Below are 23,541 nucleotides of genomic sequence, written 5' to 3' on the forward strand. Positions count from 1 at the left end.
GGGAGTGTGTTTGTAACAGGAACCTGGTTCTTGTAGGCTAGGTGGTTGCCAGAGATCATTTGGACCCTCAAACCTCACTCTGACGCTCACACCCACAGGATGTGCAAAGATGCAAGGTCTAACAGCTGTGCCCCCCTTTGCCCAGGGAGCCTGGTGGCCCTGCAAAGGCGACATTGCTAAACTTAGAGTAGCTTCAGGCTAGAGGATGGAGAAGGAAGGGGGGTGTCATATTATTTGTCGAAGTCAGACCTAGCAGGGGGCGGGAAGGGTGGGCCCAGGCTGGAAGCCAGCACCCAGTCAAACGGGAGTGACCCTACCCCTGCCTGCTGTGGCACTGGGTGTGAGAAGCCGGAGCGCGGGAGCGCGGGCGCTGGCAGATGGATGGGCACCGCGCTCGTAACCGCGCTGCTACTACACTCGCGAGAGTCACCGGGACGCCTTCCATTCCAGACTCCAGCCTAGGCCCCAGGGGATACCCCGAGGATATTTAAGACATCGTGGCTTGCCAGCCTATGGGGGTGTCGACAGTCTCACCAAAGAGGAGTGCGGGCTTCAGAACTTGCCAACAAAGTCTGCCTCCCTGGCGTCTTCTCCTGGAGCGTGAGCGCGCCCCCCGGAGGCGGCCTCGGGAAAGGGCTCTCCCCTGGAGCCAGGGAGCCGGGTCCCTCCCGAACCCTCCATCCAGCCCGCCCGGGCAGCCACCCTGGGGGTGGGGTGGGGGGTGGCTGCGCGCCATTGGCTGATGCGCGGCCCGGGGGGGCGGGGCCACGCGGGACGCCCGGCTCGGAGAGCGGCCGCGGGGCGCCGCGCAGTCAGCCAGGTCGTCCAGCCTGAGCCGCGCGCAGCAGCGCCATGTGAGGTGCCCCGGGCTCCCCAGCTCCGCGCAGCGCCCCCCGCAGGCGCCACCACGTAAGTCCCGCTCCCCGCCGCCGCGCCCCGGCGTGGCACTTTCCCCTCCCGCCAACGCGGGCAGGGACTGCGCAGAGGGGCGTCGGGGTCCTCCGGGGACAGTGGGGACCCCGTACACCCCAGAACCGGATCCCCTGGGGGAGGTGCTCCCCGGCTCTTCCAGGCGCCGTCCCGCAGCTCCTTTTGTTCTTCTGCTCTGCTTCTCCAAGACCGGCCTCCCCCGATCGGCACCCCGCCCCCCTTTCTCGGACTGTTTATTTCGTCCTCGCTCCCCACCCCCGCCCCGGGTCCCCCGCTTTGGCGCTCTCCTCTTCCGAGCAAGAAGCAAACAGCGCCGAGCAGCTTCTCTCCCCGCGGGGTCTGACCCGTCCCCGCGCTCGCCCCTGCCCCCCGCCCCCCCCCCCGATTGTCCCCTGGTCCCGGGAGCGGGCCGCACAAACTTGCGAGTCCCCCGCCTTTCCTCTTTCTCCTCGCCCCCGCAGGACCGCAGGCCGAGGTGGCGGAGTTCCCGCTGTCCTCCAGGGCGGGCTGGACCTAACGTTCGGGGGGGTCCCCAGGAACCCGGGTGCTGCAGGACCCCCGAGGAGCTCCCCGCCTGGGGTCCCCTGCGCTTTGGGAGGGTCTTGTGGAGCGGTGTTTCGAGGTAGCTGGTAAAGAGTTCCGGGTGTGTGTGTTTGTGTGTGTTGGGGGAGGCTGGGGGAGACCCTAGCTTCCAAAAAGGGTGCAGGCGAAGGAAGCCACGCCGGAGCCCCAGTGCTGAGGGCCGGGGGAGGCACAGGTGGAGCGAGCGCCCCCACACCCGCCGAGGTGCGCGGTTAGCAGGAAGGGGGCGGCGTCGCGGGGCCGCGCGAGTCTGAGTCTGAGCGGGTTGGGGCTCCAGGCCGTCAGCAAAATAGGCCGCCCCCTGCACCCCCAGATTTGTAGAGAACCCCCTGGGACTTCGCGCGCACCCTGGGAGCTCCCGTGTCCTCGCTGCTCCTGCCCCGCCCTCACTCGGAGCTGGGCTCCCGCCGCCAGGGAGGGAAGGAGGGTCTCCTCGGGGGGCAGTGGAGGTGGGGCGAAGCGGGGTGCGGCGAAGCCGCCCAGGCTTCTTCCTGGGCCTCGGTCACCGCCCCGCCACCCGCACTTCCTGGTGGATTTCCCCGGACAAAGTTTTCGCGGTGAACCGACCTGCTGGTAGATTGCCCGCCCCAGCTAGGGGGCCTCTTGTACCCGACTGCATCCCCTTTTTCTGTGGCTTGCTGATCCCGGGGACACCTGGGGGTGTGGTGGGGTGCTATGGGTAGATGCAGAGCCTGGTGTGTGTGTGTGTGTGTGTGTGTGTGTGTTCGTGCGTGCGCGCGCGCGCGCGCGCGCGGGGCAGGGGTTGTGGGGGCAGCCCATTCCTTAGAGGCAGCCCAGAGCCCGCTCAGGGGGAGAAGAGTTTTTTTTTTTTTTCCTGCTGGACCAGGAAAAAGAGGTAGTTACCACTAGGCCTTGGCTGTTCCATCTGTAAAATGGACTTCTGGTCCCCAGAGTCCCCTGGTGTCTCCTCCAGCTTCACTGTTGGGGAACCGCCTGAGCTGCCTTTTCCTTTCCCATCCTGGTAGTTATTCCAGATTTGGAGTGGAGGGCTGAGACCCCTGAGTCAGTCCTAACCCCACGTGTGTGACTGTCAGTCCCAGCTCCCCTCCCGTTGCTGACCACTTAGGAAACAAAATTTTTGTGCCAAAAGCAATTTGCAAAGTGCAGGGTGCAGCTCCTGGCTCTGGGAACTAGCTGGAGTAGAGTCTTGCCTTCAAGGTACTGATGCTTCAAGGGGGAGGAGGGACAGGAAGTGAATCGGATAAATCAGCACTGTATGGAATGCATTGGCAGGTGAGGGGAATAGGTGAACATTGGGAGGTTGGGGCTGGAGGTGGGATGACTATTTAAAATGGGATGATCAGGGAGGCCTCCCTTGAGGAGGTGACTTTGGAACTTAGCTGAGCTCTGAGGTGGGAGTGGTAAAGCTGAGTGGTGAGTTAGGTGGGGAAAGGCATGGGGAGAGAAAGCAGCAGCCTGAGCCTATCCCCATGAGGGGACTTCTCTGAGCCTCACTCCCCTCATCTGACAGCTGGAGTGGTCTAGTCCTTGATGGGCTCAGCCAGCCAAGCCTAGGTTCCCCCCACCCTCTTCACTTAGTCACTCAGGCCCAGGCTGAGCTCACTGGGTGAGTGCTTCCCAGCCTCAGGGCTTTTGCACAGGCTCTTCCTGGCAAGCTCTTTCCCACCCCAGAGCTCAGCCCACAGCTCACTCCCTTGAAGACTAAATTCCAAAGTCACCTCCAGCCTAGGATGTGGAAGAGAGCCAATCAGGCGAGCACCCCAGGGCTCCCTAGCACTGCACCTCACTCCTGCCTCCCTCTGCCACCTTAGTGGCTTCCCTCAGGATGGACTTTTCATCCTGACCCTGGGTGACTCGCTCTCGCTCCATTTCCTTACTAGCCTGCTCCCCTAACCCCCACCATAAGCACCCCTCTGTGTCTTTATGTAGCTCCTGAGGAGCCTGGTTCTGAAAAGTGGGTGTGGTCAGGGGGAAACTCAGAGAAGTTGAGTATTTTTAAAACATTTTTTATTAGTGATTTAATAACGATTGACAGGATTATAAGATAATGGGTACAGTTCCATACAGTTCCCACTAGCAGAGTTCCAAGTCCCATCCCCTCCACTGGAAACTTTCCTATTCTTTATCCCTCTTTGGGAGTATGCACCAAAATTCTTTATGGGGTGCAGAAGGTGAGAGGTCTGGCTTCTGTAATTGCTTCTCTGCTGGACATGGGTGTTGACAGGTGGATCCATATCCCCAGCCTGTTTCTGTCTTCCCCTAGTAGGTAGGGCTTTGGAGGGGTGGGGTTCTGTCTGCCCAAGGAAGTCAGGATGGCATCATGGTAGCATCTGCAACTTGAAGGCTGAGAGAGTATTTTAGTCTGTAGATGAAAACAGCCTCAACAAAGCTAGAGCCGGGTTTTTTTTTTTTTTTTTTTTTTTTGTGTGTGTGTGTCCTTCTTTTATCCCAGGAAGGTGTCCTCGTACCCATTTAACAGATGAGGAAGACAGAGAGTCAGCATAATGGTCATACTAAAGACTTCCCTGCCTGAGGCTCTGAGGTACCAGGTCCAATCCCCAGCACCACCACAAGCCAGAGCTGAGCAGTGCTCTGATAAAACAAAATGAAGCAGAAACAAAACCAACAAACATAGGAGGAAACTGAGACCCAGAGTTGCTAGGTCACGGGCCTGAGCTTGTGCAGATACTAGAGCCCAGCTTTGCACACAGGCCTTGGGTCCTGAGCTGCTCCTATAACCACTAAGCTCCACTCACAACCCGGGGAGCCACCGGGCCTGGATGGTGCTATGGCCTCAGTCTCCCAGGAAAATACAGCATTCCCGCCCCCCTGCCCGCCTCGCCTGGGTCACCACTTGCTTCTGTCTGAGAAAGGCAGCACTTCAAGGAAACTCCTTTCTTTCCCAGCCTCCTGGCCTCCCCTTCACATACACCCCCCCTCCCCCATGGGAGTAGGGCGCAGGGAAAGCCACTGCCTTCTCAGCAGTGTGCTGGCCCTAGGACCCGGAAGCCAGACTGCTTGGTGACAGGGCCTCCTGGGATGTGGAAGAGACAACTGGCTGGAGAGCCCACCCGCCTGCCCCTGGGCAGTGGGCCCAGCAGGAGGCCTGACCCCGGGTTGGAAATGGTCAGGAGTCCCCCCCCCAGCACTGTCCTTTATGAGGCTGCTGGGGGGAGGGTCCTGTCCCTCTTCCCTTGTACACAGCAGCAGCCTGCCCACCCCCCAGTATGGGTCATCCCCTTCGTGTCCCTCTCTGGCTCACTGGTCCCCGTTGACACAGCAGGGAAGATTTCTCTGTTGGCCGTGAAGCTGGGAAGACACGTTTGTTTGTGATGAAAGTTGGGGCTTCCCTCCGCCTTTCTGGAAATGAGGTTTCTTCACACAGAAACGCTGTGTCCTCAGAGGCCATGAGAGGTGGTAGGGCTTGGGGACCTGGCCACTGGGGCTGCTAGGTCCTGGCTGGTGACTGGAGTGTGGCTCAGGGCTTAGAAGCAGAATTGTGACAGCTGGGAGGGGCCAGGAGACTGTGCTACCCCCTGTTCCCCCTGTCCCCCCCCCCCATATTTTTTTGCAAGAACTCAGGGCTGGCCCTGGCTTGCCCATGGGGGCGGGATCTGCTGGTGACCTCCTTTGTCCTGCTTCCCAGTCCGGTGACTCAGGGATCTCCCGGCTGCCTTCCAGCCCTGCTGCCAGCTCCCGTGTTCCTGGAGGTTCTTGGAAATGGGGTGTGGGATCCTCTTCTGGATGGCAGTTGGGACAGGGTTTGTGCCCTGCAGGGTGTGACCCCACCTGCTCCGTCTCCTGCCAGCTCTACTGTGTGACATTCCACCGTTTGTGACAGCTGAAGCCCAGTGCACTGAAGCCCAGTACAGATGCTGGGACCCGAGAGCTGGGCGATACTCCCTCCCTGCCCCCCCTTTTCTAGCACCTGCTGCTGCAGCCGCAGGGCTGGCCATGCTGCCCCTGCTCTGGAGGGACACTTTGAAGGGAAGCCCGGCCAGATTTGTGAGCAGCCTGGATCCTGCCCTCCGTGCCCTGTGATCTCCTAATTTCTCCCTGTAACCTGGAGTCAGTCAGCTGTCTTCCTCCCAAACAGCCCAGGCTCGTGTTTTCTCCTGAAGTCAGAGCTCAGTTTGAGCACAGCTTTCTTGGCCTCCAGCCTTTCTCCTCCTCCCTCTTTTTCTGGCCTGTGTGTCCAGGGCAGGTTGCAGGTTGGGGGGTGGAGGTGGTTCTCCAGGTTCTGCCTCACCCACCAGGCCGAATGGTGGCCCCTCAGAGATCTCAGTAGGGACAGTGCTCTGAACCCCCAGCCTCCCTGGCTGGTCCTCTCCCTGCCTCCTTCTCCCTGACTGGGGTCACTGGCCTGCTGTCACTGTGCCCCACCCCTCCAGGGTCTGCCCTACCCCAGGCCCCATTTCCAGCTATTTTGTGCCAGTGTGATAACAGAACAATGAGGTTCCATGCAGCCCTTCCCGAGCCCCTGCCCAAGTGATGGGGTGAACCCAGGGAAGTCTGGGGACCCCCCCACCTGGGTGGGGTTCAGATGCTGGCTGTCTGCCAGGGACTTTCAAGGGAAAATGCAATGAAGTAGATGACAGCATGGAGCATAGGGTTGTTTTTTTTCTTTTTCTTTTGGAAGTCAAGCTCACCAAGCAAGGCCCCACACACATGTGTGCCCACACACGTATGCACACATGGTGGCCCCATAAGACAGCCTGTCACAGTGCAATTAACTCGGCCCCTGTCCCAGATCTGCCTCTTCGTCCAGCAGAGCCCCAGGTCTCAGTTTCCCCATCTGTATAATGGGTGCGAGGACCCAGCCTTTCTCTTTCCCTGTCCCCACCTCCAGCCTGCAGAAGGGGGGGATGCACCAGGGGGCACTTCCCATCAGATCATAAGGGGAGGGACACCCCCAGGCACAGGTCTCCTTGGGGGAGGAAGTGGATCTTGGTGAGGGGGACTTGGCCTGCAGGGGCTCCTTCCTCTCCTCCCTGAGTCCTTGCAGGGCAGTTTCTGAGGCAGAGACAGTGCCGCTGTGTTCACCGTCTCTATGGAAACAGCGCTGCCTGGAAAGGTGACTCGGGGCTGGGAGAGGTTCTGCCTGTCCGCCCACTGCCTGCCAGGCCCGAGCGGCCGCTGTCATCTGTGATTGCCCTTCAGGGAGCACATTTTTCTAATGCTTATTTATTCTGGACAGGGACAGAAATTGAGAGGGAAAGGGAAGGAGACACCTGCAGACCTGCTTCACCACTTGTGAAGATTCCCTCCCTGCTGGCGGGGACTGGGGCTTGAATCCAGGTCCTTTTACGTGGTAATATGTAAGCTTAATGGGGTGCACCACCACCAGGGCTCCAGCCTGCCTTTCATGTCATGGAGGGAGGGCAGCTGTGGAAGCCCAGTGGGACCTGCTTTTCTGAATGTGGAAACTCAGAGGTCAGGCCACTGAACTCACAGAAAAATGAAGGCAGAGACAGGTGGGAGTCAGGCTGTGTTCCCTGGCAGAGGTTAAGTGTCCCCCCATCACCCCCTGGCATGGTGCCCCACAAGTCCCCTCCTGGTCTGGAGCTTTGCATGGTCATTGTCCTCTCAGGCTGGCTCCCATGGGGCCCTTTGAGGGTTGGGGGGGGGGGTTCCACGGCTTGATGCAGAGGGAGCCCTGGGAGAAGGAGTACCCCCTCTGTCCCCAGCAGGGTGGTACCACTATGCCCTGAGACTTTTGCCTTGTTGGCTCAGGCCTGCGGTCCAGAGGAAGGTTGTGTGTGTGTCTCACGCACAAGAGACAGAGACAGAGAGGTGGCAGGGGTCCTGGGGCCAAGGGGAGCAGCAGCCCTGCTGGTGGTGATTCTGAACTAACAGGGGTCCTGGGGTGAGCTCTGACCCACACAGCCTGGCCCAGGCAGCTGTCCAGCTCCTCAGGAAGCCCCGGGCCCACAGTGCTGCCCTCGCAGACCAGTCCCGGGGACAGGAAAGGTAAAAGGTGACTGTCACAGCCCAGCCAGCTGGGGCTCAGTCAGAAATGACCTGCTGTGACTGGTGGCTGTGGGGTCACCTACAGGCACCCTGTCCCCCCAACCCCTCCACTGGCCCATGGTTCATGACACATACTCAGGACTGCTGCGTCACGTCAGTCTGTTCGTCTGCCTGTGTGTTGGTTTGGACCTGCTGCTTTCTGTGCCCCCAGAGAGGTGGAGGGTTCTGGCTCCATTTCACAGATGGGGAAACTGAGGTTCAGAGCCAGAGTCACACAGCAAAACAGTAGGGGGCAACCCATTCAGACCCCCTTCCAGCTTAGCTGGCTCGGTCCTGTGTTTTTGCCTTAGAGAAGCAAGATCACAGGGCCATGCAGAAACATGCCCAAACAAGCTGGGAGTGGCTCTCTGTCGGGTAACCTCTGCAGTCAAGCCAGACTGCCCTTCCGTCAGTGGCCACAGAGAGGGCTGTGTGCACCCTCTGGAATTAGTCAGCAGTGAAGAGGGATGCCTGTTGATGGGCTCAGGGCCAGGCTATGTTTACTCTGAGGTTCTGTGTACCCCACTGAGAGCAAACCCTGGTGCCATATGGTGGATACCAGGCCTCGTGTAGGATAGCAGTTTTGGGGTGCTGCCATGAACCTGTGTCAATTCGAAGGTGAGGGTCACGTCGGCCTTCGAATGTGAGGGAACTGGTAAAACTGCACGGTGGGCAGGTTCTCTGGGCCGTGTGGAAATGTGGAAGGCCTGGTGGCTGGGGGCTTTCTGCCCTGGAGGGGGTGCTTCTTTGGGTTCTCAGGAGCAGTGTAATCAAACCCCAACTATCTTGGGAGGTTGGGGTGGGCTTGGCTACCTCTCCATCAACTGGGATCGAACGGCAAACCCCCTTCCAGGTCAGTGCCGACTGTGTGGTGTGCATGTGCGTGTGTCTAGCTCCTCTGTTGCACATGAGGGGCCTTGAGTCTTTTGGACCCTGACATCACCCAGTAAGCCCCATGCCGCCTGCTCTTTTTTTAAATTTAAATATTTATTTCCTTTTGTTGCCCTTGTTTTAGTGTTGTAGTTCTTGATGTCGTCGTTGTTGGATAGGACAGAGAGAAATAGAGGGAGGAGGGGAAGACAGAGAGGGGGAGAGAAAGACAGACACCTGCAGACATGCTTCACCGCTTGTGAAGCGGCTCCCTACAGGTGGGGAGACAGGGGCTGTAACCGGGATCCTTACACCAGTCCTTGCGCTTCATGACATGTGCTCTTAACCCGCTGCGCTACTGCCCGACTCCATCCATGCTGCCTGTTCTGTCCGCACTTGAATTGGTGTGTTTCCTGCCTGACTCCGAATCCCACCTGACTCCAGCCCAGCTGAGTTTTCTGTCCTCATGTTGACTTGTGTGGTGCTAGTCACAGTCACGGAAGATGGGGGTGACCTGAGGACATTGTCACCTGTGGCACTTGTGATCTGGGATGGGAGGGGGAGACTAGCCCAGTCCCACATAGTCCCTGGTCCCCAGCACACACAGGAATCACAGCTGAGGGGCTGAGGCTGAGTTGGTGGTGGTGGGGCGGTCCCGGAGGCTGGGCGCCCAGCTCAGGTCCCTGCAGAGGAATGGTGACCCCTGGACCTGTCTACATGGGGGTCCTTCTCCCACTTGCAGAGGGGGCTGTGGTGGAGAGAGCTGCTGGGTGGCAGGAGGGAGCCATATTGGGGAGGGACAGGGGCAGGGGCAGTGGGGTGCAATGTCTCAGAGCTCTGTTTCATATGGCACCTGTGGACAGAGCAGTTCCAGAAGCCTCGTCCTTACAGGTGACATCCCTGTCTCTACACACAGGTCTTGTGCTGACCAGCTGAGGACGGGACGGCTACCAGGTTTCTGCCGGCACGGACCCTCTCCCCCCATTTGCCCTGTGCCCTGCTTGTCTCACAGTGAGTATTCAATGTGACCCTCCTCGCAGACTTGGGGTGACTAGGGGACTGTGGAAAGTGAAGGGCAAAGGTAGGGAGGGGACTCTGCTCACAGTTCTGGTCAATCTTCCTCTGTCCCCCTCCCCCTCCCATCATGAGGCCCCTTTTCCCCATCTCAGAGTCCTGGAGGGCAGTGGTTCAGTGCCCCAGAATACAGGATTCCCTATGCCAAGCTTGGGCGGATGGTCCCCTCAGCTGATTCAGACCCCAGCTTAGTCCCACTTCCAGAAGCCTTCAGTGTGTGCACTTCTTTCTAGCTTGATGGTCCCGGTTAGGGTGCACACACTCCTAGGGGGTACGGAGGTCTCCCCCCCCGGCCTGTCTCAGCAGTGCTCCATCTACTCAGGCCAGATGGGCTGGTGGGGACTTAGCCACAGACCAGGACGCTGAGACCAGACCCTGCTGTGCCATCTTTCTTGGACCCCAGCTGGGCAGTGAGCCTGGGCCCCCCGATTCCTGTCCGGTGTACCCCTGCTGCTCTAGGCCACTGGGAAGGCCTCAGCAGAGCCTGGCTCTGCCCAGTGACTCCCACGCCAGGGCCTGAAATCGAACCCCCCCCCCCCCTCACGCCAGCTCTTCTGCAGAGGCCAAGCTCCAGGGCAAGATGGCAGCCAAGCAACCGCCCCCTCTGATGAAGAAACACAGCCAGACGGACCTCGTGAGCCGCCTCAAGACCCGAAAGATCCTGGGTGTGGGCGGGGAGGATGACGATGGGGAGGTGCACCGCTCCAAGGTGGGCCTGGGGGGCCCTGAGCCTCCTGGTGGTGGTGGGGCTTCACACTGGGAAGGTGGGCTGGCCATGGAACTGAGCTCATCTTGCCAGAACCCGAGTTGCAAGTGAACCATAACCAAGATGCAGGCGGTAGTTAGAATTAACTGTGTGTCTGTCACACGACCCCCCCCCCCCCCCAACAGACACACACTTGCTCTGTAAGCCTTATCTTCTGGGCAGGGCAGGTCCTGAGGGAGTGAAGGAGGAAGGCAGCTGCACTCACTAGTCTTATAGCTAAGGAGAACCGGCTGGTGGGTCTGGCTCCTGTTCCCCTTCACATTCTTCCACGGAATGTGTTCCCTTTAGGCCCTAGGTGAGGGAGAGGAACAGGGCATGGCTTCCTGGGTGCCTCTCAGCCTGGGTGACCTGGGCTCCCATAGGTGCCAGCTGGGGTTCTGGGTGTGCATGGGGTGTGGGCCCTGCTGGGGCGTGGGGGCCGAGTGTGTGCTGAGCCCCAACCCCCGTTTTCACAGATCAGCCAGGTGCTGGGCAATGAGATCAAGTTCGCTTTGAGGGAGCCGCTGGGGCTCAGGTGAGCCTGCTTTCCTGGGGGACAGGGTGGGGTTGTGGGCTGTGTACTCTCCCAGCCCGACAGCCTCAGTGGGGTCCCCACACTCCTTGGCCCAGTACTGCCTGACACTTGGGTCCATCCCAGCCCATCCCCTGCTGTCCCCAAACCAGTCACCCCTGGACATCCTGGCTGGAGGGGGTATCCCTGGGGGCTGAGGTGACAGCCTGGGGTCCACTGTGACCTCCCTCTCCACATCTCCTCAGGGTCTGGCAGTTCGTGTCTGCTGTGCTCTTCTCTGGCATTGCCATCGTGGTGAGCACCCTCAATCCTTGGTCCCCAGCCATGACTTTGTTTCCCCTTCCTCTTCTGCCCTGAGCTCTCCCCGGGGTCCTACCCCCACCCTCTGCTCGGTGGCCTGTGTCGCCTCTCTCAGAGGACCTGGCCATCATAGCTCTCAGATGCCATAGTTTTGGCTCCACCTGTGTCCTGTTCTAGAATATTCTAGATCCTGTGGCCCTTGATTGTGACTCTTTGCCCCCTTGCCCCCTGGGAGTCTCAGAGCCATCTGCCCAATGTGGAGGAGGGGAGAAGGTGGGGACCCTAGACTGCCTCAGGGACCCCTAAGCCTGCTCCTGGGGGAGCAAGGAGGGGCCTACTGACCCCCCCCCTTCCTGCAGGCCCTGGCCTTCCCTGACCAGCTCTATGATGCTGTCTTTGACGGTGCCCAGGTGACCAGCAAGACCCCCATCCGCCTCTACGGCGGGGCCCTCCTCAGTGAGTATCCAGGGTAGCTGGAGACTGAGGGGGACCTCCAGCTTGGGCTCCCCAGCGTTCTCCTTGGGCTGTCTGCTAGGGGTTTGCTGCCACCTAGTGGCCACAGGTGTGAACACCCAGTGGACTGGGACTTGCCTCCGTGAGCACTCCTTAGGTGCTGGCTTCCAGGGCCTCAGGAAGGAGGCACCATCAGCACTGTGTCTACAAAACCCCTGCACTCTGACCTCTCATTTGAATCCGTGCTTCCTCCAGAATTGCAGTCACACAGGGCACCTGTTAAGAGTAGGAGCTGGATTCTGGCTCTCCAGGCAGTGTGCATAACTAACTATACACCAGGCACCAGGTTCAAGCCCCAGCTCTACAAGGGAGTAAAACAGCACTGGAGGAGGTTCTATAGATGGTATAGTAGTGCTATGGTGTCTCTCCTCCTTCCATTTGAAATTTTAAAAAGGATGTACAAAGTTGGTCCTATAGTGAAGGGAAATGGCTGATGGAAAAACACACAAGGACTCTGGTTGGAGCCTCTAACCATCACCTGGGAACACCATGCAAAGAGGAAGCTTCAAAAACTGTGTGGCCATGCCGTGGTGACTCCTTCTATCTGTCTCTCCTCCTTTGTCTCTCACTATCTCAACAAAAAGAAGAGTCCACTCGGAGCAGTGGAATCTGTCAGGTATGATGGCCCAGCAAAAAGTGAGACACAAGTTAAATTAAAAACAAAAGAGGAAAAAAGGATATTGATCTGGGAGTAGTAGAATCATACTAGTTAAAAGTCCTGGCCCTGTGAACAAAACCAAACCCAAACCTAGCACAGCTGGTATCCTTCTCTCACCAGAACACTCTGTGGCTCCCTGTTGCCTGCGGAATAAAGTCCCAGCTCTTCTGCCTGGCAGTTTCTTTCTGATCTAATAAAATAGGGAAAAAGTGGCCTCCAGGAGCAGTGGATTTGTAGTGTTGGCACTGAGCCCCTGGAGGAAAAGGGAAAAAAAAAAAAAAGCCTTTCCAGGCTAAGGAAATAGCATAGTCGTTCTACAAAAGACTTGCCATGTCTGAGGCTCAGAGGTCCCATGCAGTGGGTCCAGGCTGCCTCCCCCACATTCTGCAGTGCTTAGAGCTCTGGTCTCCCATCACTGGGTCCTAGTGTCCCATAGCGAGTAGTTAAAAGTCCAGTGGCGGAGGCAATGGAACAGAGCCTGGAGGAAACTGGGCAGGCTGGATGGGTGATCTTGAACTTGAGCCTTCATGGGGGCAGGGAGTTCACATCTGGGACCCAGATCTGCCCTGTGTGCCAGCGGGCCCCCCCCCAGCCCCGCCCAGCCAGCCTGGCCCCATGCCCGCCCTCTCCCCAGGCATCTCGCTGATCATGTGGAACGCTCTCTACACGGCGGAGAAGGTCATCATCCGGTGGACTCTGCTCACAGAGGCCTGCTACTTTGGGGTCCAGTTCTTGGGTGAGTGCCAGGGTGGGACTCAGGAAGGCCCCCTATGCCTCCACCTCCCAGCTGTTGCCACCTGGGGCAAGTGACAGAGGCCTCTGTGAAGGATGGGGATGGGGAGGGACTCAGGCAGCTGTGCTGGTCCTCGTGCCTGCACACCTGTGCTCACACACGCAGAGCGCAGCCTCCCTGCGCACATACACTATGCTGTTCACTTGCTCCCAGTAGCTGTCACGTGAGGGATGCCATGCCCTACCCTCTGCGCCTGTGGGGAGGGAGGCTTCTGGCTCAGGGTGGGGCCCTTGGTGTGGTGGCAGGAGCCCCCTGACCTGTCCCCGGCCTCCCTCTCCACAGTGGTGATGGCCACGCTGGCCGAGTCGGGCCTGGTGTCCCTGGGCTCCCTGCTGCTCCTGGCCAGCCGCCTGCTGTTCGTTGCCATCAGCGTCTATTACTACTACCAGGTTGGCCGGAGACCCAAGAAAATCTAGCGTCTCCTGGAGTGCACCGGGGCGCCCCCTCAGTGTCCCTTTGGCTCCTGGAAGGTGGGAGATGCCCTGGCTCAGGCAGCAGGGGAGGTCTGCCCCTCCCCAAGGGCACTCCTGATCCTGTGTCCTCCTGGACTTTCTGGTCTCAGATGGAAGTGGGGGTGGAGGGCAGTGGGTCTCTGTACCCCTGTTCTTCACCCCACCCCGTGATGCCTCCTTATCCTGGATCTTCTGGCTCCTGGACCCTCCCATTCCCAACAGAAGGGTGGGAGTCTGGCAGTTGGCTGCAGTGCTGCCTCTGCCAGGAGGTCCTCTTTGCTTTCAAAAAAGAGATGGACGTTCTCCCTTACTCCTCAGTCTCCACCTCTGACCAGTCTGGTTGCCCTCACTTCTGAATCCAGCCTATCTCTGCCAAACCCTGAAACTGCTCCTCTGTGCCCCCCCACCTGTCCCCATATACCCCACCCTGGTCTTGCCTGAAGCCCACCTGAGCTGCCTGGCGGGTTACCAGTGTTACCGCACTTCCTCTGTAGTCTTTTTCTGTGCCCTGTGTCACATGGTCTGTCCTGTCCCCATCCCCAGGACACTCCTACCCCCAAGGCTTTGCTCCAGGCTGCTTCACCTGCACCCCACCTCCTGGAGGCCCGGGGGACTGAAGCCACTGGTCCTGGACAGACAGATACACAGATAAGCCCAGGCAGGGCTGCGGTGTTGGAATCTGAGATGAGGAAGAGAGCAAGGCGTGGAGTGCCCTTGTGCCCAGGCATCGTGCCCAGGCCTCATGCCCTGGCCAGCCCCTTTACCCCTCCCCAGAGGCTGCCCACTGGGCCTCCTTCCTGGGTTGCCCTGAGGCCTGGCTCAGCGCCCTTCAGACCCAGTAAGGGAGACAAACAGAATTTCAGCTTTCACTCTGGGAGCTACAACCCCCAGTTCTGGGGACAGTTGGAGAGGAATGGCCCAGGCACCAGATGCAGAAAAGAGAGTCAAAAGTCTCTGGGGGTGGGTGCCCAGCTGTTCCCACAGTCATGCACCCCTGGGACCTGGTTTGTTCCCAGCAGAGCTGCTCAAGGCTCACCAGGTAGGGTGGCATGGCCTTGCTCAGCTGGGTGGCACTCTGGAACACCTGGGCATGTCCAGCTGATGAACTTCTGTGCTGCTTGGTTAAGCATCCTGTGCAGGCTGGAGAGAGGGGCCCCTCAGACAGATGGGTGACCCATGGGCAGTGGGGGGGGGGCAGGCAGGAAGTCCTGGCAAGGAGCAGTTGGGGGTGGGGGACAGGCAGGGACAAGGGGGAGGGACACGGACTCAGTTATACTATGGTAAACTGTGTGGGCCAGTTCTCCATCTAAAAGGGAGGGGGCCAAAATGCCCAGATTCCTCCCCCTCACTGGAACCCAGCACCCCATGGCCAAACTCCCATTACCCCCCTCCCCAAATCAAAACCATCTTTCTTCACAGTCACTATTTATTCTTCATTCCTTTTTCTTTTTGTAAGAAATAGTCACAAAAACCATGAGTGCGGGCAGCCTGTTTTCTATCACAAAAACTCCTCTCGATACATAATATAAAAAGGGTGTGTGAGGGGGAAGCTCACAGGAGAATAAACATGATAAATTAGCTCTGCTATCGACTGTGAGGAACATTTACAGTTTTTCAAAATAGACTTTCCACACGAGGACCTGGCAGGAAAGCGGGGAGGGAACTCCTGGGGGAGAGTTGGGCGGTGGGGGGGGGGATGCTGCAGCCGCAACTGTTTTGGGAGAGTCTGGCCTGGGCCCTTGAGGTGTGGATGAGAGAGAGGGACCGGGAGGTTCAGGGGATCCAGCCAGCCCTCAGTCCTATCATGTATTTTCTTTTCCAAGATGGTGTAACTTCTGGGATGGGGCAGGCTGTGTGGGTCTAATAGTAAGGGGTCTTCCTGACTCTTGCCGGGGGCCAGGGGTCAAAGAAGGTTGTGTCCCCACTCTGTTCCCACCCACCTCCAACAGCTACTAACAGCCACCAGTGCCTATTATGGGCTGTATCTGGACCAGCCTAGTTTGGGGGCTTGTGTGACTCGAATCTGATTGAAGCTATTGGTTAAGAGAGAGCTCATCCTCTCCAGCCTGAGAGAATGACCAGTAGAAGGGCAGAGTCCGGGCTCCCTGGCACCTCTCAGGAAGCCATTGAGAATGAGAACCCTGCCCCTGGCTCCTCTGTGTTGCCCCTGCCCCATCCCCAGTCCTAGGGGGCCCAGGAATGAAAAAGAATTCACCAACTCTTTTACCTTCCAAAGAGCCTGAGTTCGCTCTGTGCAGGAGTCCAGGAGGGGTAGACTGTGTGCCTCTCCCAGGAAGCAGAGCTAAGCATATGGGTGGGTAAACACCCACTTTGGAAACTTGCAAGAAGGGTAAGGAACAGTGGCAGAGGATAAGGGAGGAGCATCAAACCCAATCTTTACAAGAGGCACAGAGCTCAGGCTGCTTCTCAGGAGGGGCAAGGGCTGGGGGGTGGGCAGGGCAGCGGGCACTGAGGCCCAGGCACAGCTCTGCCTCTCCCAGCCGCTGAGCTGCTGAAGGGAGGTTGGAAGCTGAGACACACAGTAAACTCTTCCCAGGTCCTGTGCTGCTCCTGCCACTTCAGTGCCTGTGACAGACATCACTAATAGAGCTTTGGATATCTGTTAGTTAGACATCACTAACTGAGCTGAAGATTTCACTGATCAGGCTTCCACTATTCTCTGCCAAGGAGCCCAGACCAGACCTTGGACGCTTGGCACAGCCTCTGGCAGTGATCCCTGCTTGCCCAGGGCTGAGGTCACTTGCATTCCAGTTGCCAACACTCCTGGAACTGGAGATGTAGGGACTGATTTATATGGACATCTGGGGGTGGGGGGTGGAGGACACTCAGAAGTGTGCTAGTGATGGTAAAGGGACAGATACCACATCCAGCAGAGAGAACCAGGACACCCTGGCATTTTGGAACCTGGGGACAGGCAGGTTCCAGGAGACTGTGTGGGCCTGAATGCTTCTGGAAGGAGAGAGAACCAGAGGGAGGCTGTGACAGGAACCACAGAAAGCAGATGCCCTGCCTGTGTGGCTGAGTGCCAGCTGATGTTAGAGTTAGGTCCAGAGGCTGGAGGCAGCCTTGGGAGGTAGTGAGCTGCCCGTCCCTGCAGGTGTGCAAGAAGACAGCATAGAAGGCTGGGTAAGGATCTTGGCGGAAGATATCCAGGCTTCAGTTCTAGGGTGGGGGTGATGGGAGGGGCCAGGTGAGCCTGGGAATCTTCCCAGCTCTGGGCCCCTGGGGGTGATTATTGGGGAGCAGAGAAGGGGCCAGGCTCATGGCAAGGCCTGCAGGCAGTATAGACAGGGAATGCGAGTGTACGTGTGGGTGATTCCTGGGGGCTTAGGTGTGTGGACGGGAAACAGACTCCAGAATTTTCTTCACTGTGTAGTTGAGAAAAGACAGTTCCCCAGTGGTCAGCCCTCTGGTCCCTAAGATGCAGTGGCCGGCAACCTGGGGATGGCCCAGTTTCTGCTCAGGTGTCCTGACTTGCTGTGTGGCTGAGAGAGACCTTGTCCCTCTGGGTCTTCCAGATGACTCTGGGATCAACAGGTTTGCTTGCAGGCACTCCGGGCTCGGTGCTGGACCATCCTCTGACCACGAGGGGGCGCTTGTGGGCCCTCAGTCCTATAGTGAGTGGCTGCGTCTCCCTGGCTGTGATACCTTCGGGGGCACCTTTGCCTCCTTGGTGCCTCATTCCCTGCTATTCAGCTGCTAGTCCCGAGACCACGAGGAGAGGGCTTAGGCCAGGCCGCCAGGGGACAGTGAAGGGACCTGTGGCCCTGCTCCTAGGGGCTGTAGCACACCCTGCACCCCGGTTTTGCAGGCTGGGACCCGTGCGACAAGTTCAGGCCCTATTCCAAAGTTGATTTAGTTCTGTTAGAAAAATAGCTATTTGGCCCTGCCCCTCATGGCAGCCTCCTGGGGCCAGGGTGCGGGGAGGGGAGGCGGTGGGTGCTGAGTGCCTGGCGAGGCACCCCAGGCTGTGGGTTTACTGGATGCCCCGGAAGAGGCACATGGCAAAGATCATGGCGAAGAGCTGCAGGGAGAGCGGGAGTTCGAGTGTCAGGCTCAGCTCGCACACCCCCAGCCAATCCCCACCCCATGGGGCCACCCACCCCTGAGAAGCAGGGAAAGGGATCTCCGTCTCTCAACCCCCTCCTGTGGCCTTACTTCCTGACATGGGGGGTGGGAGCAAGCACTCAGGGAGAGCCACCTTGTGACAGTTCCTTTCCTTTCCAGGGACCTTTAGGGCTTTCTGGGGACCCCTGGGTAAGCGGCTGAGCCACCCCAAACCCTGTTCCAGGCTCCGACAGGTAAAGGGTTTGGTCTGGAAGCCCAACTGTAGCCCCTCCCTCAAGAGACAGCGAGGTTGTAAACTGTGTGCCTGGAGGCCCAAAGGAGGGGACCCCACTTACCTCGATGGCCAGCACCCCGATGGCGAGGGCTCCAGCCAGGTAGACGTAGGTCTCGAAGGCATTGAGGATCACAGTGTAGCAGCCCTGGAAGGAAGGAGTGAGGTGAGGTCATGTCCACAGCCAGTCATCAGCCTCAACGAGAAGCCTGGGAACCTGCTGGGATCCTGACACACAGGCAGTGGCAGGCCTGTTTCTCCAGTACCCCTTGGGACAGCTTAGTTGGGAAGAAGGTAGGAGAGAGCGGCCCAGAAACCCAGGGATGGTCCACCAACTCCTCCTCTATTCAGCACCTTTTTTTTTAAAGTTTAAGACTTACTTATTTTGGGAGTCGGGTGGGTAGGTAGCATAGCGGGTTAAGCGCATGTGGAGTGAAGTGCAAGGACCGTGTAAGGATCCTGGTTTGAACCCCCGGCTCCCCACCTGCAGGGGAGTGGCTTCAATGGCAGTGGAGCAGGTCTGCAGGTGTCTATCTTTCTCTCCCCCTCTCTGTCTTCCCCTCCATTTCTCTCTATCCTATTGAAGGGAAAAATAAATGAATATAAAAAAATTAAAGAGTTACTTATTTCATGAGAGATTCAGAGAGAGAGAGAAAAGAGAATCACCCTGTCCTGTGGCACTGCTGGAGTCTGACTTGGGGCCTCACACTGGCCAGTCCTGCACAGCACCACTAAACCAGCTTTCTAAAAACATGTAATTTAATTTAATTTTTATTGCCATCAGGGTTAGCACTGGAGCTCTGGAGCTCGGTGCCTGCATGATAGACAAATCCACTACTTCCCGTGGCCATTTTTTTCCCTGTTTTTTTTTCCTCTTTTTTTAATTTTTAAAAAATATTTATTTATTCATTCCCCTTTTTGTTGCCCTTATTGTTTTTATTGTTGTAGTTACTATTGTTTTTGTTATTGATGTCATTGTTGTTGGACAGGACAGAGAGAAATGGAGAGAGGAGGGGGAGACAGAGAGGGGGAGAGATAGACACCTGCAGACCTGCTTCACCACTTGTGAAGCGACTCCCCTGCAGGTGGGGAGCCGGGGTCTCAAACCCGGGTCCTTACTCTGGTCCTTGTGCTTTGCGCCAGTGGCGCTTAACCCGCTGTGCTACCGCCCGACTCCCCTGGCTCTCTGCTTTATGAGAAGTTTGGGGAATGGTCTGCTGGAACCCCAGAAAACTCATACTTATCCTTGAACCCCAGCCAAAAAGCCCACTTGCCTGGCCTGAGTCATGACTGGACTGGCTGCTACCCTCATGATTCCTATCTTTGGCCACATCTCGGGAGCCCTCCCCAGCCCCTACCCAGGAGTCCCGGGTCACAGCCCAGGGGGCAGGGCCGGGCACCTGCTTGTTGAGGAAGGGGTCCCGCCCCAGGAGGCACTCTTCACGGCTCAGCAGCACCCCATCCCGAGCCTGGGGCTCCCTCCTGCAGCAGGCCTCTGGCACCTCATCACTGTCCAGCATCAGGAGTCGGAAGACAGACGCGAACTGGAAGTCTTCGGGCCCATTCACCCCGCAGCAGCCAAACTGGAAGTGGGCAGATGGGCTGGGGTCAGGGAGGGACCACAGTCGGGGTGCAAGCAAGGCCCCCCACCACCACAGGAAAGCTCTTTGTCCACTCTGAGCCTGAGGGTCCTAGGCTGTGGAGTAGGGGTGGGACAATGCTGCCTCGTGGGACTTGATAAGTACTCAGTAAGCACTCGTTCAGTTAGCACTTCCACTCACTGTGATCATGACTGAGTTCCAGGTGGCTGTGAAGACATCGGTGTTGTTGTTGCCCTGGTAATGCTTGGTGAGCTCCTTGGTGAAGAACTCGCGGGTGAGCTGCGGGCAGAGAAGTGGCAGGCTGAGACCACCCTTTCCAGCTCTGTGCCTGGAGGTTTGGGTGGGTCCCTTGCCCCCTCCCACCAAGCCTCCAGCTCATCAAAAATAAAAGACAATCTAAGGGCCTGGTTGAAGGCACACTTTACCAAGTGCCAAGAGCCGGGTTTGAGCCCCTGCTCCCCACTTGCAGTGGTGAAGCAGGTCTGCAGGTGGCTGTCTTTTCTCCCTCTCTGTCTTCTTCTTCCCTCTCAGCTCTCTAGCTAGTAAATAAAATTAAATTTAATTAAAATAAAATAAAATGGTAATCTGACACACACCCCCCACTGGATCCCGGGGTGCTGGCCTCTCATATTTACCCCTAGCTACTACTTAGGCGCAGATAGGGTGGGGTAGGGAGGGGCCCTGGGCACAGGCTCTGGAAGCCATGGTGTGGGGCAGGGAGTCTGTACCCACAGATCACAGGGGTGGCCTTGGAAGTAACCTGGACCCCCCAGACATTCTCTCAAGGTCTAGTGTCCCTCCTTCAGGCTATGGTGACGGGTGGGGCTGGATGGCAGCTGGGGCTGTTCTCTCCCCAAGGCCAGGTCTCCCGCCCCTCCCCCTCTTTGTTTCTAGCCCCTCATTTGGCTGTGAGACCTGGCTTTTACAGATTCAAGGGGGGGCATAGCTGGCACTTCAGGACTCTGATTGTTCTGGGCATGGGCAGGTGGTCTTTCTGAGTGTCAGCCTGCAGGGGACACCCAGGGCTCAGGACAGACACCTCAACTCTCTTGAGACCATCAGATGTTTACTACAGGGTTATGACGGGCTAGGTGTGGGATGGAAATTTCCAGAACTAGGTGTGGCAGGGCACCAGTTGGTCTAGAAAGAAAAGACCAAAGGTCCTCTGACCAACCTTCTGGAAAAATCCTTGCAGGAAGGAGGCTCCCTGGGCCTCTCCTAGGAGGTGGGGCACAGGCTGGGATGGGAGAGGGGCTGCTGACTCGGGGTGGGAGAGCAACTGGGACATGACCACTGATCCCTGGCTGGGGGCCCCCTGCCCCCTTGAGGTGCATGGGTCCCAGTACGTACATTTTCCCTGAAGATGAAGGCCAGGATGGCGGCAGAGAGCTCAGCCAAGAAGATGAGGAGGATGAGGAGGAAGAACTGCCAAGACAAGAGTGGGCTTGTGAGTCTTCAGCAAAGGACACAAGTGACACAGCGTGCTAATGGTACTCCTGCCACCTGTCACACAGCTCTCCCAATGGGCCCAAGACAGGGGACAGCATTGCCACAGGCCCGACAGTTCTCAGCACAAATAAGCCTTCAGGGAAGTGGTCTGTGGGGTGTCCAGTCCACACAACACCCCCCAGATGGCAGGGGGGCTGTCCAAGCTGTAGGGATACTGAGTCCACACTGCCGGCTCCTCTAGACACCCCTGCCTGGCCCCCTTGCTGTTACCATGGGAAGTGGGGAGAAGGGGTCCTGATCTTTAACTGCAGGAAAGGGGAAAGACTGGAGGGCAGGTGGAGGTGGTGTCTATCACCTGAAACCTGGGGGTGGTGATTAAAAATCTATTGATAGAGAGTCGGGTGTTAGTGCATCGGATTAAGTGCAGATGGCGCAAAGTGCAAGGACCAGAGTAAGGATCCTGGTTGGAGTCCCTGGCTCCCCACCTGTAGGAGGGTCACTTCACAGGCACTGAAGCAGGTCTGCAGGTGTCCATCTTTCTCTCCCCCTCTCTGTCTTCCCCATCTCTCTTGATTTCTCTCTATCCTATCTAATGATGACATCAGTAACAACAATAACTACAACAACAATAAAAAAACAAGGGCAACAAAAGGGGACATAAACATATATACAAAAAAAGGAAAATAAAAAAACTTAAATCTATTGATAATAGCATCTCACCCCTTGTCCTACTTACTGCGTTTCTGTCTATTAAAAAAGATGGAAGAAAGGAAGAGGAGGAAGAGGAGGAAGGAGAGATTGCTGAGCCTCACTTCTGGAGCCTCTCCTGTTAAGGATCAAAACTCAGGACCTCATACTTGCAAGTCCTGTGCTCTACCACTGCCCCACCCCTCCAGCTCCGGAAGTCCTTGCTGTTTCCCAAAGTAACCAGGATGCATCTTTTTTTGGGGGGGGGCGGGGGAGGGAGCTCACATATTGAACCATCCTGCCAGGAGGACTCTTTCCATTCATCTGCACCCACGCCCCCCCCCCCAGCACATTCAAAACTAGGTTCAGCACCATCTCCTGGGAAGAAACTTAGGGAGCTCTACCCAGACAGGACGTTCATTCGTCTGGCCTCCCCTGTCACAGAGATGCCCTGAAGCAGCAGCTGTGTCCCTGCTAGAGCTCTCACTGGAGTACAGAGGGGGGTAACTCAGCTGCACCCCCAAGCCCAGGCATGGGCACCCCAAGAGCAAGCTACTTGTTATATCACCAGCCCCAGCTGTCCTGGGTACTGTTGGCAAAAGGAGGAGGAATAGCAGCAGGAATAGTGGTCTGGAGAGAAGCAGATGGAGACAGGGTAACAGGTGGACAATGAACAAGAAAAGAAAGAAGAGAGAGAGAAGATAGGGGAGAGACAGAGTGAGGAAGAGGGGAGAGGCGCTAGGAAGGAACCACGTATAAGGTCCTGGAGGCTGGACCCCAGCTTAGCAGACAGGAGCTAACTCTCTCGGCAGGCAGATCTTTTTTTTTTTTCCCTTGGCAGATCTCACGCACCCCTGGGTCTTGGGTTTCTCCTGAGCCCTGGGAACACTGGCAACGGTGGTGTCCTTGTCTGGCTGGTGGGCAATGAGGGAGCCAGTTAATGAGAGGGCTTGGGAGGCCTCCTGTGCTCCCAACCCAGAACCCCTGCCTGGTTTCCTGTCTTGGCTTCAGTCATGAGTCCTTTACCAATGGAAGATCCCTGGAGAGCAAGGCCAGGGCCAAGAGAGTGAGTCCTGGGACCCACACCCCAGCTCTCCTGAAGTCCCATGGGCACCCTCATCTTCATTCCCTGAGCCTGCTAACACTGTCGAGGAAATTCCACTAGGGGGCGCCCAAGGCATCTCAATGTCTCCAGAAGTATTTGTAGTGTTGAGACTACAGAAGGCCAAGCTACTGAGGCTCCCTTGTCACACATGTCACAGCTGGTTTGACTCTCCCCTGGAGGCCAGGCAGCTGGTAACATGAGTGAACGTTGCTTGGCTTGTCGTAATTGGGGGAAGGGACACCACTGGGTGCTGGCTCCTGGGAATTGTAGAGGACGTCCACACCCAGAGCTCCTGCTGGACCAACTCCTGGGCATCCCCTCCCTCACCACACCCACTCACCTGGGGCTGTGAGTGCATGTAAGCTGCCTCTACTCCCCCAAATTCTCTCTCCCTCCATCTCTCTCTCTCTGCCTCTACGGTTTTTCACTGTGGCTCAGTGCCAGCACTATGACTCCACTGCTCCAGGTGGCCTTTTTTTTTTTTTTTTCCATTTTATTTGATAGGACAGGAAAAATTGAAAGAGGAAGGAGAGATAGGGAGAGAGAGAGAGAGAGACACCTGAAGACCTGCTTCAGCACTTGTGAAGCGTCCCCTCTGCAGGTGGAGATCGGGGGCTCAAACCCAGATCCTTGCATGGGTCCTTGCACCTCATACTATGTACACTTAATTGAGTACACCATTGCCAGGCCCCCACCCTTCTCTAAGAAAGGTGTGTCACTAACTGTGGAGAGCTTATACATTTTCAGCTGGGAGATCAGGGGGCAGGGGCCCTTACAGGGGAGGGTGGTCCACTGTTAAGGCCCACCGGACATGTGACACAGCCCATGGGCCCACCACAGCCCAGAGAAAAAGCAAGAATGTACTCCGTTCAGTGTTCCTGGCTTCCAGCTGGCCAGCC

At 57.5% G+C, this 23,541-nt stretch overlaps 2 protein-coding genes across 7 annotated transcripts in view; one reads left to right on the forward strand and one right to left on the reverse strand.

Moving 5' to 3' along the window:
* The first annotated feature begins 775 nt into the window (after positions 1-775).
* On the forward strand, positions 776-15,025 carry TP53I11 (tumor protein p53 inducible protein 11). Of its 3 annotated transcripts, none has more exons than XM_007519101.3 (8): positions 776-909; positions 9,290-9,384; positions 9,997-10,156; positions 10,669-10,727; positions 10,970-11,018; positions 11,384-11,480; positions 12,830-12,931; positions 13,271-15,025. In XM_007519101.3, the coding sequence occupies exons 3-8, from the start codon at positions 10,028-10,030 to the stop codon at positions 13,402-13,404; spliced, it is 570 nt and encodes a 189-aa protein (XP_007519163.1). In that variant the 5' UTR covers positions 776-909; positions 9,290-9,384; positions 9,997-10,027; the 3' UTR covers positions 13,405-15,025. The 3 variants fall into 3 exon arrangements, with proteins under 3 accessions (XP_007519163.1, XP_060032537.1, XP_060032536.1); XM_060176554.1 differs by lacking the exon at positions 776-909 and adding an exon at positions 1,416-1,552; XM_060176553.1 differs by lacking the exon at positions 776-909 and adding an exon at positions 1,941-2,085.
* Positions 15,026-15,161: 136 nt separating this feature from the next.
* TSPAN18 (tetraspanin 18) overlaps positions 15,162-23,541 on the reverse strand; it is a 142,035-nt gene continuing 133,655 nt past the window's right edge. For all 4 annotated transcript variants that reach the window (XM_007519102.3, XM_060176550.1, XM_060176552.1 and 1 more), the window contains 5 exons: positions 20,752-20,826; positions 19,582-19,680; positions 19,201-19,383; positions 17,865-17,948; positions 15,162-17,485 (listed from right to left, as the gene is read on the reverse strand). In XM_007519102.3, the coding sequence (XP_007519164.1) occupies positions 17,438-17,485; positions 17,865-17,948; positions 19,201-19,383; positions 19,582-19,680; positions 20,752-20,826 (489 nt within the window). In that variant the 3' untranslated portion in view covers positions 15,162-17,437. The remainder of the gene's footprint in view (positions 17,486-17,864; positions 17,949-19,200; positions 19,384-19,581; positions 19,681-20,751; positions 20,827-23,541) is intronic.

The sequence above is a fragment of the Erinaceus europaeus genome, chromosome 17 (assembly GCF_950295315.1).
Source record: "Erinaceus europaeus chromosome 17, mEriEur2.1, whole genome shotgun sequence".
NCBI lineage: Eukaryota > Metazoa > Chordata > Mammalia > Eulipotyphla > Erinaceidae > Erinaceus > Erinaceus europaeus.

Bases quoted from the DNA above. Each gene is read 5' to 3' on its own strand.
- TP53I11 (XM_007519101.3), top strand. From the start codon at position 10,028: ATGGCAGCCAAGCAACCGCCCCCTCTGATGAAGAAACACAGCCAGACG. The intron at 11,019-11,383 runs GTGAGCACCCTC...CCCTTCCTGCAG, and splicing joins TCTCTGGCATTGCCATCGTG to GCCCTGGCCTTCCCTGACCA. The intron at 12,932-13,270 runs GTGAGTGCCAGG...CCCTCTCCACAG, and splicing joins CTTTGGGGTCCAGTTCTTGG to TGGTGATGGCCACGCTGGCC.